Source organism: Amphiura filiformis, chromosome 18 (assembly GCF_039555335.1).
Source record: "Amphiura filiformis chromosome 18, Afil_fr2py, whole genome shotgun sequence".
NCBI lineage: Eukaryota > Metazoa > Echinodermata > Ophiuroidea > Amphilepidida > Amphiuridae > Amphiura > Amphiura filiformis.
The window spans coordinates 21,384,012-21,402,833 of record NC_092645.1 but is presented as its reverse complement, the minus strand read 5'-3'; the positions used below and the strand labels follow the sequence as shown (position 1 = coordinate 21,402,833).

Here is an 18,822-nt window from a genome sequence, read left to right as displayed (position 1 = left end):
CAATCTTTATCCTCCAATAATCAATACCGCAAAGTTAACCCTTCAATATAGGGTGCTGATCGCAGGTATTTCGTTGTTTTGGTGTTGCCATTTGGTTTAAGGTTAGCAACTATTTTAAACTGTTGCGATTTGGTAGTTCACAACATCATTCGAATGATAGTGAACTCTGGCAAAAAATGCAATGATCAATGCATAGCAAGTGTGTAGAAGATATCAAATATCACAGATATACTTTTGTAGGTCATGTGGTTCTAGTAAAGGGGACTGAAACAACAAAACGTACATAACTTACTAACAACAATAAATCAAGCAGGTTTTCAATTATATGATTTGTAGAATGAACCTTTGCAAAACATCAAAGTGTTATTCTTCAATAATATATTGGTTAAGATAATGAAAATCGATATTTTGGCAGCTTCGACCGCGTCTACCCTTAAAAACTATTTTTTTCTCAACGTAATTAACTTTGCAACATTTGCAGTTATTTTAAATTCGATATCAAGTAATTAAATTAATTGCATTTATATTTCAGCCCCTAACTATGTGGGTGTCTCGCAACATAATACTGATGCTACAGCTTCTGTGGCTTCTGTCAGGTAAGTAGGGCTACGACTGACAACTGACACACCTCTACGAATAAAAATAACAAAAACACAATCAAAATATAAACACCAACAAACCTTTTTTTAATGTGGATTCAATATCATTTTACTTATAGTTTGGTAAGTTATGCCAATTCATTTGTACTTGAATCTTGTGTGATGCATTTATTTGTCTATACCTCTATGTCGGTTTTATTATAATGATTATATAAGTATTTTATTAACATAACATGCAAAAAAGTACACACAATTTGGCCTTTGATCTTACCTTATTCTTGAATCAAATTATTATTATTTAAAACAATATATTGTGTGTTTTTTTCAATTAATAATACGCGTTAAGAAGTATCTTCTTAATATTTAATTAGCCCTAAAAGCTTTTCTATATTCTTCACCTTTTATTGCTTCAGAGCAGCGGTTGCTATGTCAACTGCCTACCAGCTTATATCAATAAGAACCTAAAAAGAAATATTTTGTATATCAGAAAAACCTTTTCCAGCTTGTTTTAAAGTAAATTTTTAGTCGTAACTAACGAATGATTAATTAATTCGTCGATGAAATGGGTCATGCTTTCCAAAAAAGTACAGTGCAAGTTTATTTTACATATTTTATTAATGAGTGTTTTTCTATAAATGGATTTAATTTGATTATAATGATTTGATTATAATGATGAAATTTTTCATAACAAACAAAAAATAGAAAAAAAAATAAAATGACCGGCTCTTAAAAATGCAGGGTTATTTTTCTTATAAAAGTGAACTTGATTTTGTTTTCAATGAAATGTTAATCAATACATTTCGATAGATATAAATGACAAAATTAATATAGACTATGCTTAACACTTCATTAGTCCTTAAAGCCCTTTATATTCTCCACTCTGTATTACTTCCGCAGAGAGGTTGCTATGTCAACGATCTATTAGCTATTTTTTATTTTGAAAATGATCTTAAAACCAAGCTTAATTATATTGTGCACCAGAGCAGGGTTTCTTTCAGTTAGTTTTAATAGTAACTTTATTCTTTAGTCGTAACTGACGAGCGATTAATGATTCACCAATGGAATGAATCGTTCTCTAATTTCTCTATTTGCTCACATCGTGGTGGTTTTTCGCAAACGAGTTAATCTACTCGTACTAGCTGGTGAAAGGTTGCTAAATGTAAATTCTGTTGATTGTTGACATGAAAGCCTTTTAACTGGACGTTTGAAACATCTTTTTTACCGGAAATAACACTTTAAACACGATAAATGCCAAGTTTACAATATAAAGGAAATAGTGTAACATGAATGAAACACATTTTTAATTTCGAGTTGGCATCGAAAATAAATTTAGTTTTTACATTTTCCAAAGAACTTGATCGACCATTGGTTTTCAACAGGAAAAAACATGTCCACACATATAATAGGCCATTTATATGAGTCAAACTATGGTTTTACAAAAGGGGAAGAGTTTGTGTCAAACAGCTACCCTTTAAATGTTGCTACGGATAATTTAGTTGTGAACAAAGGGTTAAACCGTTTGTTCCATCTTGATGCTACGTAGGCCTACTTTGAATAAACCTGTATACATACAGGGTTAAATTCGGTGGAAAAGGGCGGTACTTTTTCTTCCATTTTTGCTAGGGGGTACTGCTCTGCACCCCACCCCCTTCCAGCTGGCTACGCTACTATAGTTTTGATGCCTTATCTGGAGATTAGGATAAAAAACGCATGCTTTAATATGTCCCCGCATGTTACGGATGTGGTTATTTTTGGCAAGCTGAATTTACATGCAAGACAAAATATCAAATAGTGGGAAGTGGGCACTTTTAGATTATTCCTTTAAGCTGTAATGTGCTTTTTATTTGGTTCAAATCCGACATCCGGTTCCAATGCTACAGACAATAATAGTGACTTGGGTAACGCAAAATCTTGTCCTCTACCGTTTCGCCTATGTAAATGCATGTATGGCATTTGTTATGTATTGTATTGTTTTTACTCTGTGATATTTAAGGTTTTCAAGAATAAAACTCAATAAAACATATGATATCATTAGGATTTTTGATTTATTGGTGTTTTTGACTAAAATAATAATTATGTTAATAAAATTATGATTTGATGACCCATTATTTGCATAATTATGGCGTTAATTTAAAAAATCAGTGTTTCTATATATTAAATGCAGATTTCGCACAAAATTGTGAAAAATTGATGACTTGGCACCTTCCGCATATGTTTTGAAGGACTTCCAACCATCAGAATATATTGACATTTTGTAGAGAACACTTAGTTGATAAACCAAATGAAGAGTTTTTTTTCTATTACGAATTTTGCATTTTAACGATCCCGTAATCCTTTAGTAAGATTTTTTTTTAAAAGCTCCTTGTTTGAGTTTGAAGCTAGTCTAACACAATACACATGGAATTTGGACCACCGGAAGTATAAAAAGACTGCTCGCTAACTTTAACTTTTAAATCCAAGATGGTGACCGTTTCCATGGCCACCGATGTCCAATAACATATATTGAATCCATTTTTCAAAACTATTTTACCAGAGGAACATTTTGACCAAATATGAATAATGTCATGTGATCACTATTTCTCAAAGTCACCCATGTTTTACATGCATCACCTTAAGTTTGGAAACGATGATGCATCAGCACGGGCTGAAGCTACAAAGAATATATCGTTTTAGACCTTGAGCAACAATGTTTACCTCTTTTGTCTAACATGCAGTATGTACCAGCCGTGCATACTGCATGCGGTTTGCTGAAATCCAGGGCTGAAGCAGACTTGGTGTGCGGTAGGAGTAGCCACACCAATAGCAAGTTATGCTGGTTTCATACTTTCCTGTCGCTTGCCGCTTTGCCGCTTTGGAGATGATTTTGCTTCACTGCGCAGTCGCGTCAGAAACGCTAGCGGTGACCAGCGGCAAGCCGATATACATACATACATACATTAAATTCTTATAAGGCGCAATAACCAGATATATCGATCACTCCGCCGCTTTGCCGCGGCGGCAGCACCGCTGGTAGTTGAATCCAAGTCAACTCGGAGCGATGCAGCTCTGACGCATGAGAAACACGATTTTCGAGCGGTGCTGAGCGGCAAGAGTGGCGTGCAGAGTCATGCCGCTGCCGCTTAGCGGTGTGCCGCCAGCATTAGTCTAGCTGAAAGTTAGCATGCCAAAAGAGAACATGAGCATTTTGTGTGACCATTTGTCCTACACTACTTTTACGTGGTAGGAGAAGCAGTTTTTAGCGCAACGAATTGAAAACATACTCATTACATTTATTACATCTTCTAATCCTTCAAACATTTTGCATTTTCTTTCTTTTTTTCATTTCTAGAAAGCATGGTACCAGTCCGAGCCCATTACGTTTGTGAAGTTGGTCGTGAGAAGGAAGGCAAACGTTGGCGATGGGTTCTGCCATACAGCGACCCATGCCGATGTACACAGATCAGATTTGGAGGTTCGAATGCATACACACCTAAACGCACATTTGATCCGGGTTATGTTGACAATCCATTGTTTGGGGATGATGTTGAAAAGATTAGAAAGCACTATGGTCTGGATTGTACTGGTTAGTTTAGTTTAGTGTGACCGCAATGTTTTTATTTCAATATTTAAAACCAATATCCTTAAATTACCTTTATTTAATGAATTTAAAGCACATTATTCGCGCGTTTAATGACATGCTTCGCGCGCATATTTTGCCGGATCATAATGAATATGATAAACGTACGCTAGGATGCCACAGTAAAAAAAGCGCAAATAAAGCGCAGTGATTTATAGTGCGCTATGTACAGGCATAACGCCCAGGCGTTGATCCACAAGCCTCAGTACATTTAAAGGTTGTCGCTGACCACTACGGCCCACATCATTCCATAAACCATTTATCAACAAGGATGGTTAAATTGTATTTATTGTGATTATTTTACTTTTTGTAGCTCCAGAAATTGCTCCATGTCCTGTAGACCAAGAACTAGAAACATACAGAAACAAATCCTTTGCCATCGTGATATACCAGACTCCTAACGCTACTGATAACTTTGGGGAGGTCAGCGTAGTATGCGATCCGGAATCTGAATCCAACTTTGCTATTGGCAATACAACGGTCACTTGTGTAGCACGAGACGGGAGTGGAAACAGCGCGATGTGCAAATTTAAAGTCAGCGTTAAAGGCAAGACTAACTAATATACTTTTATTTACCAAATTTACCCCTACTTCCACACTCACGCCCCTGCTGGTAAAGCCCTGCAAACGATAAGCTTAGGAATTTCAACAGAGGACATTTACCATGAACATATCGAAACGATATACACCTGACACGGACCTCTATTTAAGTTTTACTTTCTAACTGAGTAATGCAATACCATTATCAGAGATTTTATTCACATTTTTACGTTGTCTGCAACATGCTATGGAAGACCATTGGTCCCTAGTGGTCCTTGGTTGGAGGATGTTTACTGCAGTGTTAAGGTTCCAGTTCTGTTCACCCCTGTATATTCTATCATGTCAAAAGTAAAAAGCAGACAATGTCTGTACTGTTAGCTTTGCTTTTAAGGGAGGTGTAATGAGCGTGAACCTGGTTTGGATGCAGAGGGAGTGTGCAAAAAATAGGCAGAGGTGGGAATCGAACCCGGGACCTCGGTGTTGTAAAACCTACTGCGTTACCACTGAGCCAACTGACAATCAGCTATGAGAAGATTGATAGTAATCCTTGATATTGCTGAATAGAATAAATCAATACTGATAAGTCTATTTATCTAATGTACGATGTTATTCAAATTGGCCTATAAACTAGGAATATAATGTGAAATGACTATCAATCGATCAATCAATCAAGTTGTCAAGTTATCAACAATCAATAATAAACCGACGTAGGCCTATCATGGAATATTACTAACTAGGCCTACTAACTAATATACCAAATAAATAAAATAAATAAATAAGTCAGTAAATAAATAAATAGGCATAGGCCTAAATAAATAAATAAATAAATACATAATGCAGAATGCAGTTAGTATTTTAGTTGCAAAATTCCAAACATTCTATTCACACATTCTATTATAATTTTCTGCTATACACGCAAAGGACCTGTGCTTTTAATATGTCCGCGCCTAATCAATATTGAGTCTTTCACCATGCTCACACACCATGTTAAACTATTGTATCCCTGCAAGTATTATCTACTGACCAAGTCCTACACCTCAATGAAATGGATGCTATAACGTACCCAATCAAGCGAACATATCAAGGTCATATCAGGGCGTTATACAAAGAATGGTCAAAGGTCAACGTTTCCAAAGAAGTATAGTAATAGATGTAGACACAAGCTTTCGTGCGGGAAACATAAACACATAGTCGTCAGTCGTGTGGTTTTTATGAGATTTGATACGGCGCTGAAGTCTATTGGCTGTCCCAAAATCAGTACCAGACCCGGTTTCCAGACGGCAATGTGTGTGTTGTTACAAAGAATGCAAACTCATTTTATCAATGAGTGAACCACATAGAGGAATACGACATCTATCGTGAGCCAATCTGCATTCTGTTGCCTGCAAAAGCCGACGATCAGGTAAAAATTCTAAAAGCAGCGTGACTAGATATTTGCGTTAATTTTATGATACGTGTAAAACGCATTGAAAACGCCAAATTGCAGTCATAAAATATATAATATTAGTAAATCACCCAATCGAATGTTAACGTAGGTATGTGGAAAAGAACTGCAATAACAATAACAAACTATGTGCCCAAAGAGTTGTCTTTGGCATGTCGCTTTTTTGAAATATGACCAAAAATATCAAATTTTGGAAAAACGCCCCAAAATTTAAAACAAACACGAACCTTCCAAAATAAATATATATTAGCACTCGGCGGCCCAGTCACTACCTGCCGCTGTGATTTGGGGTAACTCATTGCTACCCCTCTCCAGATACCGGAACTTCAAGGTCGCTCATACCCCAGCCCTTAAGACATTGAGAATTAAATCAACTTCCATTGATCTAAAACCTACGGAAAGAACGAAATCGTAAGTTACATTTTTGTGTTTTGATCAAGGAAAGCACGACGATAGTTTAAATGTGTACTCAATGGGAAGTACGTTGCTAGTTATCTTATTCGAGAACGTTTTGTCCTTTCTTGAACGATTTCAACGAATGGCATCTTAAATGCGAGATAAAATATGCAGTTATTGGCTGCTGATTCCAAATGTGATGTATCAAGGGAAGGAACGAATGTGCTAACCATGGAGAGCACGAAAGACCTAATTTTTTTTGGTGTTTTGGGAAAAAAATCCATATCTTCAATACGAAAGGTCAACATTTTCAATTGACCGTCGGCATTTCATCCCACCTACATACACTTTAAGTATATATCATCAGATTTACAAAGTTTACTTCAAGTACTGTTAAATATCAAAAATATCAATTTTTAATGATTTGCCATAAAATGTATATTAAATTGCGAATTTCAACAAATCAAAATTATTTGATATCAGAATGACATTCTTCGTATTCAGAATGCAATTCGATATTTCTGATGTGCTCTAATGTCCCAAAATAAATACTATCCAAACGTTCATACCCCACCCCTTAACTATTTCAACGAATGCAGTCTTAAGTGCGACCTTAAAAACCTTGTCGCCGATATTGTACCCTATATAAATCTACTTAATTGCTTCACAGATCATGATTACTTTGATAAAATTTGATAATCTAAGTTCACTTTCTTATATATTAGATTTTTATTTATGTTCTGAGTCTGCTTATTAAAGTTTATTGATTTCTTTACTAAATTAGATAATTGTTTACATCAACTTGGTATGGAAGATGGGCGAATTAAAAACGAACAGATAACATCGTCTAGTGCGTGGAGTAGTACGAATGTTTGGAATACCGGTCCTCAAAATGCAAGACTGAATCATCAGGAAATAGCTGGAGTAAATGCAGGATCATGGGTGGCTGCAACCAATGATCTCAACCCCTGGATACAAGTAAATCTGGGTGCCACTATGTGGGTTAGCGGGGTGATGATTCAGGGAAGAAATAGTGAAATAGTCATTCAGATGGTAACTCAATTCAAAGTGGCATATAACATTTACGGCTCTGAATGGAAACACGTAACGACGGTGGATAACGAGGACGATTTGGTAGGAAATATAAATAAATATAACAAAATATTATTGCGTTATGAAATAATACACTTTTTGGATAGAAATTGTTTATAGTATAAAGCTTGTCATAGTGACTGCACACAACCGTAAAGATTCGCCTAATGGTACACAAGGGCTCATTTGCCTAATTTTTACATGAACAAATTTAAACAAGAATGTTAGAGTCCGTGCCTTGTTTGCTTGTGTGATTTCTACAGGAGTTCACTTAGAATGTGTCTAAAAATCCACGTTTGCCTAGGGATCCCATATGCCCAATTGGGCGAATCTTTAAGTAGTTCTATAACAGTGTGCATTTCATAATTTGGCACATTTGTTAAATATTCCAAACAACAAATTATTTTCTTAAACTATTCATGAATCAGAATTTTTTAACGCTTCAATATGACATTTATAATGTCCCTTTGCAAATGGACTCACGAGGTTTAATATCGCCAATTATCTAGATTGCACGGTTAAAATGGCAGTGTGCCAGCCTTCGAAGCTGAACTTATAATATGGTAGGACGAAAATTTACAAACAAACAAAACAATATCGTGCGGATGAATTTTGGTCATGCTACATCAAAAAGGGCACATAATGAGAGAAAATATTAAATTTTGACTATAACTTGGTCAATATCCGTGATTTTAAAGCAGTCTTTTCGTAGTTAATCGTCGTATTTCCATGCATCGCCCGGACCTATTAGTGGCGTATTATCACGAGACATTGTACTATTCCTGGCTTTTCTTCACCTTAGTATATGTATGATTTGGATAGTCCACTTTGCTTCATACTGCTATAACTCAATAATTCAAAGTACGGGTTTTCTGTTCAGATTTTTGAAGGCAACACTGACCGGGACACCATAGAAACCAGACTGTTTCCTTCACCTATTCGAGCAACTGTCATTAGGATACTGCCCATTATGTGGGTCGACTATGCCAGCATGCGATTTGACCTTATAGGGTGCGAAGGTAAACCAATCAATTCATCTATGAAAGCTTAAACGCAGTAACACTGAAAATTACTAAATATATAGATACCTTCACTTTTCATATTAAACGCTTCACATTTAGCAATAATGCATCACAATGATGTTCGGCAATTCTAGAAATCAAAATATTTCCTGCAGTCATCTTGTGATTTAATTGAGGTAAACATCGGTAAAAGTTTGAAATCGAACTTCTGTCATTTGAGGCTTGTCCTTCAACATGACTGCAATTTCAACTGTCAAACTGTTCCGATTGGTTAACTCGGACCCTTAGCATCACCAAGTTAATACGTTCGGGCTAACGCTTTGTTTCTTTAATAATAGTAGCCAATGTATCTTTTTTACAGCACCTCAGGATTGTTATGAGATTTTGAACACACATGGAAGAAACACGGGTGGTATTTATTGGATCTATCCCATTATAAACGGTACTTCTACACCAACACCTATACAAGTATGGTGTGACATGGACACAGAAGGGGGAGGCTGGACGGTGAGTAAATGTTCTCGGTTTTCTTTAATAATCAATTCACAGATTTTTAATGTTATCAAACAGTACACACGGCGGCAACTTCATAACCTCATTTGTTCGACAGAAAATTATTACGGATTGGTGAACACACATTGTTACGAAAACACAGTGCTGAAAATTTAGTCGGCAAAGACGTTATATCAAAATAGCTCTCATTAGAGAATGAATTTGGAAAAAACCTTCTGATAATTACAAACACTCGCTGAGCAGCAAGACCTTCCCTCTAAGCGTTTATCCGATAAGCTGATTATTTGTTTGTTGACGTTTGCTGACGTTAGTTCACAATTGTAGCTATAACAAATTTGGTGATCGTGACATTTTTTCCGCAATAATCATTTACATTATTACTGTCTGCTATACTCATGTGTCAAATTTCATCTGTGGGCTTAATACGGAAATTAGGCAAAAGCTGATTCGGGCATTTTAGGGTGATTTCCAACAAACCGTATTGTCAGGCTCATTTTTGATATATATTGTTACGTAATAGCAGAAGGTTACGGCGGAAACAATTACCGGAAATGCATGAGCTAAGTTGTCATCGTCCTGCAAAATAATCATAATAGGATGATGAATACTATATATATATATATATATATATCTGTCACGTTTCAAGATCACAATTTCACCAACAAGCAGTACGTACCGCATTAAGACGTACATTTTCAGCTAACGCTTCTGTGGTGCAGTCGTTTTGTGTCACGAATACTAAACGGCTCATTAAAAGCATACTCGATAAATTTAGAATTTTATACTGCGAATTTTTGACACCTCATCTTCTTATTGATATCTAATGACAGGTGTTTCAGAGACGTGTTGATGGTTCAGAAGATTTTTTCCGTTACTGGGCAGATTATAAGGCTGGATTTGGTAATCTGGCAGTAGAACATTGGCTTGGTAATGATAACATCTATGCGCTAGTTAACAATGGCAAGACATATGAGTTGCGGTTAGACTTATATGACAGCTCTGACTATTCGTATGACTTGTATGCGTCATTTGTCATCAGTGATGAGGCGAGCGATTACACATTGACGCTTGGGGCACATATTGACGGCGGAGGTAAGAGCATAAGAATCGTGTGCGCGTGTAGGTTATAAGCTGAGGGTGTGCTATTACAGGATGGGTTGACAGCGGACCGCGGTGATTTTTAGAGGGGTTTGATCCCAGCTAACAATTTTACGTTGTTAAAACGTTGTCTAAAAGTTGTATAAAGTGGAAAAAACGTAACATATGGACGTTGTAAGTACGTAAATCTGTGAACTCGCATTTCGTGTAGTGACAACGTTATTCACGGACATTAATGTGATCGCCGAAACAACGTCACTACGACGTTACATCTACGTCCGATAATAACGTTGTCACAATACGAGTTCACAAATTAACGTAATTTCGACGTCCATAGATTACCTTGTATCGGGTTCAGACCATGCCATTTATACGGCGTTGTAATTACGTGCTTTATACGTCGAAACAACGTCATAAATTTGCGTACTAACGACGTCCGTAGATGACGTTGTATCTGGGTCAGTTCGTGACTTTTAAATACGTTTTAATCACATGCTTTATACGTCGAGACAACTTGATTATGACATTTAATGTATATTCACATACGGCAATGATCAATCCCTAAAAAGGAGAGCTTATGAAAATTCAAAGTTTAGAACTTCAGGAATAGAAGTCTTTACTCTGAGTTTCACGCCTAAAGGCGATCGTCAGACGACACGAATTTTGGCTGAACAACAATCTCCTTGGAATAGAAGAATTTACATTCCATGGTGTAAACACCCAAACTATTCCATGTCTTTTCAGATACGTATTTGTGTAACGTTTTTTGAACGTATTATTCAAACGTTGTCACCAGGTATGGTCAAACACATTGCATCAACGTCGAAACAACGTCATTACAACGTCAAAATGACGTTATATTAACGTTCAAAAATTAACGTCGAAAATAACGTAGTCACAACACGAATACGAGTTCACAGATTTACGTATTTACAACGTATTATTCAAACGTTGTTATCCGGTATGGTAAAACATTGCATCAACGTCTGGAATAAAACCTTATCTCCTCACGTGAACCTATAATTATACGGTATTACAACGTTCTAACGGACTTAATGGGCACGTTTGAATAATATGTTCCCAACTTCACATCGAAACACCGTCATAATGACATTATATCAACACCCAAAAATCAACGTCGAAAATAACGTAGTCAAAACACGAATACGAGTTCACAGATTTACGTATTTACAACGTATTATCAAACGTTGTTACCCGGTCTGGTCAAACATTGCATCAACGTCTGGAATAAAACCTTATCTCCTCACGTGAACGTATTATTATACGTTGTTACAACGTTCGACCGGACTTAAAAGGGACGTTTGAATAATACGTTCGCAACTTCACGTCAAAACAACGTCACTACAACGTCATAATTACGTTCTATCAACGTCCAAAAATCAACGTCGAAAATTACGTAGTCACAACACGAATACGAGTTCACAGATTTACGTATTTACAACGTAAATGACAACCTAAGCGTTACGTCAGCGAATGTCGTGAATACGTATGTGTCCGCCATATATATGACGGTAGGCTTATTTTTGAGGTCTATGGTATTTTCCATAATGATAATTGTGGTCGAATACAGTATACAGCGAGGGATACAGCGAAAACACACACAAATGAATAGGTAATGGTTAATCAAAGATACGAGGACACAAATAAACACCAATGATCAATAAATGATAATAATTGATGCAGTTGGATATGCCGACTTTGTGTGAGATAACAAATAAAGCACAAGACGGAATGCAAATGGGGTGTAATAAACATCCAATGAGGGCACTGGTAGAGTTATATTGCAAAAAAAATGCCAGCTCCGCGACCCAGAAGTGTTAACCTGTACAAATAACAGTGAACAACAAGAATACATGTAATAAAAGAGCCCAGGAGATATTGAAATTACTATGCCAATATAGGCATACAAATTTAACAAATCAAGGAACACAAAGTACAGGAGTAGGTAAGGTTCAATAACAAAAGTATAGCAGAGCCCGACAAAGTTTAAACAAAACTGACAGGGATTCACTGCTCTTTTAATAGCAAACACTGCAAGGCAAGTTCAAATTAAAATTTTAGTTAGCAAGACAACGCCTCAAAACTAAATAATAGTGTAGTCAAAAATCTCAATTCCGTGACCATTCTCTGGCTAGTAAGGTTTGACGATTGATTTGACTTCCATGGACTATTTAGGAAAAAATTAGCCCCCATGTCCCTCGCGAAAATCCCGGCATTTTTCGCCAGGGCCAAAATCCAAAATGACCGCCGCCACCATTTTGAAAAATTAAGTTTTGAAATGAGCACCTATAATCATGTAGAAAGACACCTTTTCGGGTATGTCGAGCACAAGGATTCCGATTCTGACATTAGTGTGACATTACGGCATCATTTTCACCCAGAAATCGGCACCATCTTGAAAAAGTTAGTTTTGAACCAGAAGACCTAAAATTGTGTACAAAGACACTTTTTTTTGATAAGTCGACCACAAGGATTTCAAAGCTGACATTACTTTGACATTAAAACCTCATTTTTACCCAAAAATTACATTTACGCTCTACCAAATGGGGCCATCTTGGATTTCTGGGCAAAATTTATGTTATAACGTCTAATTAATGTCAAATTCGGATTTCTTGGAGTCGACTTACCCGAAAAAGGGTCTTTGTACACGATTTTAGGTACCCTGGTTCAAAACTTTTTTTTTTCAAGATGGCGCGGGCGGCCGCCATCTTGGATTTCTGGGTAAAAATTAGGTTAAAATGTCAAAGTAATGTCAGATTTGAAATCCTTGTGGTCGATTTATCCAAAAAAGTGTAAACGATTTTAGGTCCTCTGGTTTAAAACAAAATTTTTCAAGATGGTGCCGGACATCATCTTGGATTTCTGGGTGAAAATGATGCCGTAATGTCAAACTAATGTCAGAATCGGAATCCTTGTGCTCGACATACCCGAAAAAGTGTCTTTCTACATGATATAGGTGGTCAATTCCAGCGAAATCTTTCCACTTTAAAATGTCATTAATAAAGGAAATCACGTTATTGATGGAGCATATCATGTCACGTCCAATGTGCTCTCTTTGTGCATATAGGCCTTTACTAGCAAGTCATACCAGGGGACAAGTTATGATAGCTTAAATGAATTGGCGTTACCCACGAATTCAAAGATAAAGCACCATATATGTCATTAAATGTCCTTCAATCAAAATGAACTTATTACCGTTAGAAAGACGTTTGCATGATCTCTCATCATATGTTTGGCAAACGATTGAATTCCACCAAAGTTTGTGGACTCTAGAGGCCATTAAGTCAATTTGGCTAATATCAAAAATAAAATGATCGTTCTGAAAAATGTTAAGTGAATATGCCATAAATGAATATATCATGAAACGAAGTTTCGTTCTATAATTCTGAGGTCCAAGTGATTATTTTATGCAAATACGTTTTACCCATAAAATTCCATAAAATCAAATTTGACGTTACCCACGTATCAACTGTTACCCACGAGTCCATCAAATATAATTGCCATAACTTAAATTAACATTTAATGACTTTGGACACTGAATTTAGTTTGACAAGCGCTTAATATTGTAAATCGTAAAAATACTTTCACCGCTTTAAAAGAGAATCTACGACGGTTTAAACTTTTGTTACCCACGAATCCCGAATAGATGCCAACCTTGAAAAATAAGGAGATTGTTTATTTTAAGTTTAAATCAGCACATATTCAAGCCGTGGGTATGCTATAATTTTGACAGTACTTACAGTTTATACACCTAAGAAACGCAAACCCCAAACGGTGCTATAGTACTTATAGCTTTACCCACGAATACGGCGTTACCCACGAATCCAAGGATTTTCTCGTAAATTATATGTTTCTTATGCCTCTTAACATTTTGCAAACATGCGAAATAGGTTCCAAAACAGTCCTGTTTAATAGCGTCCTCTTGAAGGTATACTGAAGCTGTATCATGAAGTTTTGATTGATTATCCTAAATTACCATTTTTTGAGTAAATGCAATTAGTTAGAGAAACGGGAATCAGTGAAACACAATGGAGGAATAACCGCATGGTGGTTTCCAACCTTCTGTAATGTTTTCTATTTTGCCGCTTACCAATACATACCTTCAAATATGTGTTACCCACGAAAATTTTGGTTACCCACGAATCCCTACTTAAATTATAGTTAACAATGTATTGATAGTGTTTTCAGTTCATAGGAACTGTCAAACACGAGTTAATAGAATATTGCTGCATGACAATATGGAATGATTTTACTAAAATAATAATATAAAATTGTTTGCTGTCTATTTGAATTTGACAACTTCATTATTCTCAAAATTTTTATACCCAAAATGCCATAATGATCCATTCTAAATATTCCATGTAGTCTGTATTTTGATTAAAATTCATTTTAGTGCCATTGCAGCCTGATTTATTGACATACGGAAAAGTATTTTTTATTTTTATTTAAAAAAAATAATAGGAATTGCTATTTTCCAGACGCTGTTACCCACGAATCCATCCGAGATCCTCATCCTGCGACGAGATACAAAATCTAACTTTATATTTATATGAAGCATTTATTCTAATCTTTCGAAATAATACAGTAATGTTAAATGACAGCCACTTTGGAAAGAGTTCAAAGAATTGACACAATCTTAACTGTACACCTGGTTCTTTCTTAAAATGTGTAATAACCAAAATATTTCTTTGTAGATATATGTAATAAAATTCTATTTTACGTTCAAAGTCTTCACCGATTTCTAGTGTATATGAGTCACACATAAAATATTGAAAGATATTAAAGAAAGTGAAATTTTATGGCGTACAACAGGGTGAAAAATGCTTTAATTCGTGGGTAACATGCATATGCGCATTTAACACTTAATTTGGTCTAGCAAGAAAAGTTATTTTTCAATCCGATGGCACTTCCACCTGATGATTCACTAGACATGATCGTCTCATTTGATAAGTCTAGAATTGAAAAGGAAAACATTTTCAAAATGGCCCCCAGAGAAAATTTTGGCCCGCTTTGGCTGGAATTGACCAGGTGCTCAGGCTCAAAACTTAATTTTTCAAAATGGTGGCGGCGGCCATTTTGGATTTTGGCGTCTAAAAAAAAATGCCGGGATTTTCGCGAGGGACATTTTTTTTTTCTGCATAATCCTTGGAAGTCAAATCCATCGTCAAACCTTACTAGCCAGAGAATGGTCACGGAATTGAGGTTTTTGACTACACTATAAGCAGAATTAAACTTTGTATTCACACCACAGTAAAGATTCCGCTGGTAATCTCTTGGTCGGGATGGTTAATTTTTTAGCGTAACCCGACCTGACTGTCAAAATGTTCTTATCATCTTATTACGCTCACTGTTCAGTGTCCATGTATCACGCAGAAATGGTAATGATTAATCCCCATTCTAGAAAAATACAGCACTAATTTTTTGGGATAAAATAATTATTATCAAGTTCTGCCAAATGAAATAGCTCAATCCTAATCATTCAACTAGTTCTAACTGGATAAAGATAAACTTCACTATTTTACCAATTTCTTGAAAAAAAAGCCAAAAACATGCATTTATGGCATATTTTCTGACAATCGAGTCACACAAAACCAAGACTTGAAAAAAGTCTAATCATTTAAAATCTTGAGTATAATTATGTTTTGATCTAATTTTCCATGTCTTTTCCAATAATTGGAATGCTTAATCTGAAATTTGTACAAGTACAAGTGTTTGGGCTTGATTGTCACAGCAGACGAAAAACACCCTAAAACCCACGTTTTTGGCCCTTATTTCCAAAAATTGACCAAACTTTCAAATTAGATTCTAATTGCTAACTAAACGATTAGGATGTAGCTAAGTTTCATTTGGCAAAACATGATGTTATTTTTAATGCAAAAAAAGGTTCTGTATTTTCTTGAATAGGGAGTAGTATTCATTCTTTGTGTAAAAACAAAGAAGAGAACACAACAATAACAAAACAATAGATTTTCAAATCTCGTTAAATACTACATTTATATCTTCTTTAACAAACGTATTTGACCTACATCACCTACATTTGCAATTAGTCACATTATTATTACATCACATTTTTACTTATGCTTGTTTTCCCCAGCGGGCGATTCATTCACTTCTCATAATAGCATGGGATTTACAACACGTGACGCAGATAATGATGTGTGGAATAAAGGAAACTGTGCCCGAGCAGTAAAAGGTGGTTGGTGGTACGTGGCCTGTCATCGATCCAACTTGAATGGACTTTATCTTAATGGAGGTTATACTGCTTCTTATCGTTGGGGTATAGAATACGAGGCATGGAAGGGTCAAAAATATTCATTAGCTGCAACTGAGATGAAAGTGCGCCCAGCTCCTTGAAGGCTTAAGATACGATTTCTGTTAAATTAAATTTATTTATTCTTTGCCAGATATTGTAAGATATTGTAAGTAAGTTTCTGGTCACTTTAAGCCAAAAAATGAATAGAATAAAAAGCACAGTTTCATTATCTTAGCACTTAACAGTGGTATTCTATGGTGGATTTTTAAATCAAACTAGCTCTGCTGTTGTGAAAATACAACGACTTTATCAGAATCCAATTAGTGGGCTGCCATTTTTTTTCGGAAGGGGAGGTTCCAAATATACTGGGGGTCATAGAATGTGTAGACAAAAAATATGGGCGGGTGTACTTTTAAACACCACAAAAAGGGGATTATAGAATTAAAATGTGTCCACAATCTTGAGTTATATAATTCGAAATGTTTGCGCGCCCCGTGTGCCTTCTTTACACTTACGATCGAGATTAGAACGCACTCCGCGCACTTTCTTCGCTCTTAGGTCTTGATGCACTCGGGGGGGGTTGGGGGGGTTGTCATAAAATTTTCGACCCAAAATAGGGGTGGGGTCGTAAAAATTTATCCCGCTATAGGGGGTCATAAAAATTGACTCCGGTCCGACATATTTGGGACCCTCCAGGTGTTATTCAGGAGATGTGTAAAATGACAAAATATGCAAACAAATATGCCTTTAATAGCATGACTTAATGTACATAAATAAGGCAAATGCGTCATGGGATACCAGTAACGATAGTTTATATGTTAGAGAAGCAATGTCATTCCAACAGGTCAAAAATTGAACACTGCGTAGTCTCGGCTTAGATTAAAGGAATTGGTGAGTGATCTTGCTCGGAAATTGTGTTACTGGGTTTCTATTAATGGATGGGGGTTACCTTCCAAAAAGTTTGCTCGGCTTAAATGACTCATAACACTGCTTATTGATATATATATATAATTTAGAATGACGTCCACGTAGTTGGGAACAGTCCTTACGCTAATCGTGCTTTTCGCAATCCGTAACTAGCGCACGCTTATGTGACTTTACGCGAGCGTGAGTTGGGACTTTATTGATGCACGCAGTAACAAAAGTCGAATATAATGTTCGTCATGTGGAAGCCTTTGTTATAAACTTTAATTGATATAAGTATCATCCTCATAACACCTAAAATAACAAAGCGCCCAATTGGACGCCAAATGCAAAGGTTGGTGACCACTATGTGGAAGCCCTTGTTATAAACTTTAATTGGTGTACGTTTCATCTCCATAGCCCCTAAAATAATTGGGCGCAAAATCCAAGAGTTAGTGACCACTATGTGGAGACCCATGACCTTTGACCTCTGGGGCTGATGTTACTGCAGGAAATATCTAAGGCTCATAGACCAAGCATGATCCCTGAGGGCGCTATAGCTCTTGATCTCTGAGGTCATGGGTACCATATGATGATGCAAGGGGCCATGGGCCATCAGTATACCAAATATGGGCCCCGAGGCTACTTTGGAAGAAGAAGAAGTATAAAATCTCAACTTTTTTTTTTTTTAAGTGGATCACGAATCGTATAATGTACCACTCAAAAAACTATAATTACGAACCTTAAACATTGTTTTTATTGTATATGAGAGAAATAAATAAGATAAATAAATGTTACATATGTACATATCCGTGAAAAATATCTTGAGACCTTCTTTTCTGTCGCCTACATTATTCACTTCGTATTTAAAAAGTTAAACTTAGTTTGAAATTTCCTGCGTGTGGTGTTACTAAAAGTGTATGTTATGGGATATAATTATACATAAATACATAATTAACTATTTTGTTTATTATTTAAAGATTGCTCTAGTTGTACGACTATCCCGAATTGTTTTTTCTTTTGCCAAAAGAACAGTGTAAGTTTTAAAACTAACCCTAGTCTTAAACCTAGTCATCAACCTAGCTCTAACTATTAGTCTGGCTAACCTTATTTCGTTTTGAAATAACGGACGTTATTTCATATTCGACATAACGAAACACCGACATTGCGAACCTTAGACTTGGTAGCAGTTTATTAGTAGCTAGTAGGCATGCTTTATTGATGTATAATAGTTCCACTGGTTTGTAAAAATTGTAAAGGTTTTCCGCCCTGTTTTCTTCAACATTATCTTCTTGCCGTCCATTTTCTTCCGCCCCTTTTTTTTT

The 18,822-nt window shown here is 36.1% G+C and overlaps 1 protein-coding gene across 1 annotated transcript; it reads left to right on the top strand.

The window, feature by feature from the left end:
• The first annotated feature begins 3,307 nt into the window (after positions 1-3,307).
• Positions 3,308-17,154, top strand: LOC140139031 (uncharacterized). The gene is made up of 8 exons (XM_072160813.1): positions 3,308-3,380; positions 3,928-4,161; positions 4,529-4,762; positions 7,380-7,729; positions 8,568-8,706; positions 9,071-9,216; positions 10,053-10,314; positions 16,436-17,154. The coding sequence occupies exons 1-8, from the start codon at positions 3,308-3,310 to the stop codon at positions 16,693-16,695; spliced, it is 1,698 nt and encodes a 565-aa protein (XP_072016914.1). The 3' UTR covers positions 16,696-17,154.
• Positions 17,155-18,822: the final 1,668 nt, after the last annotated feature.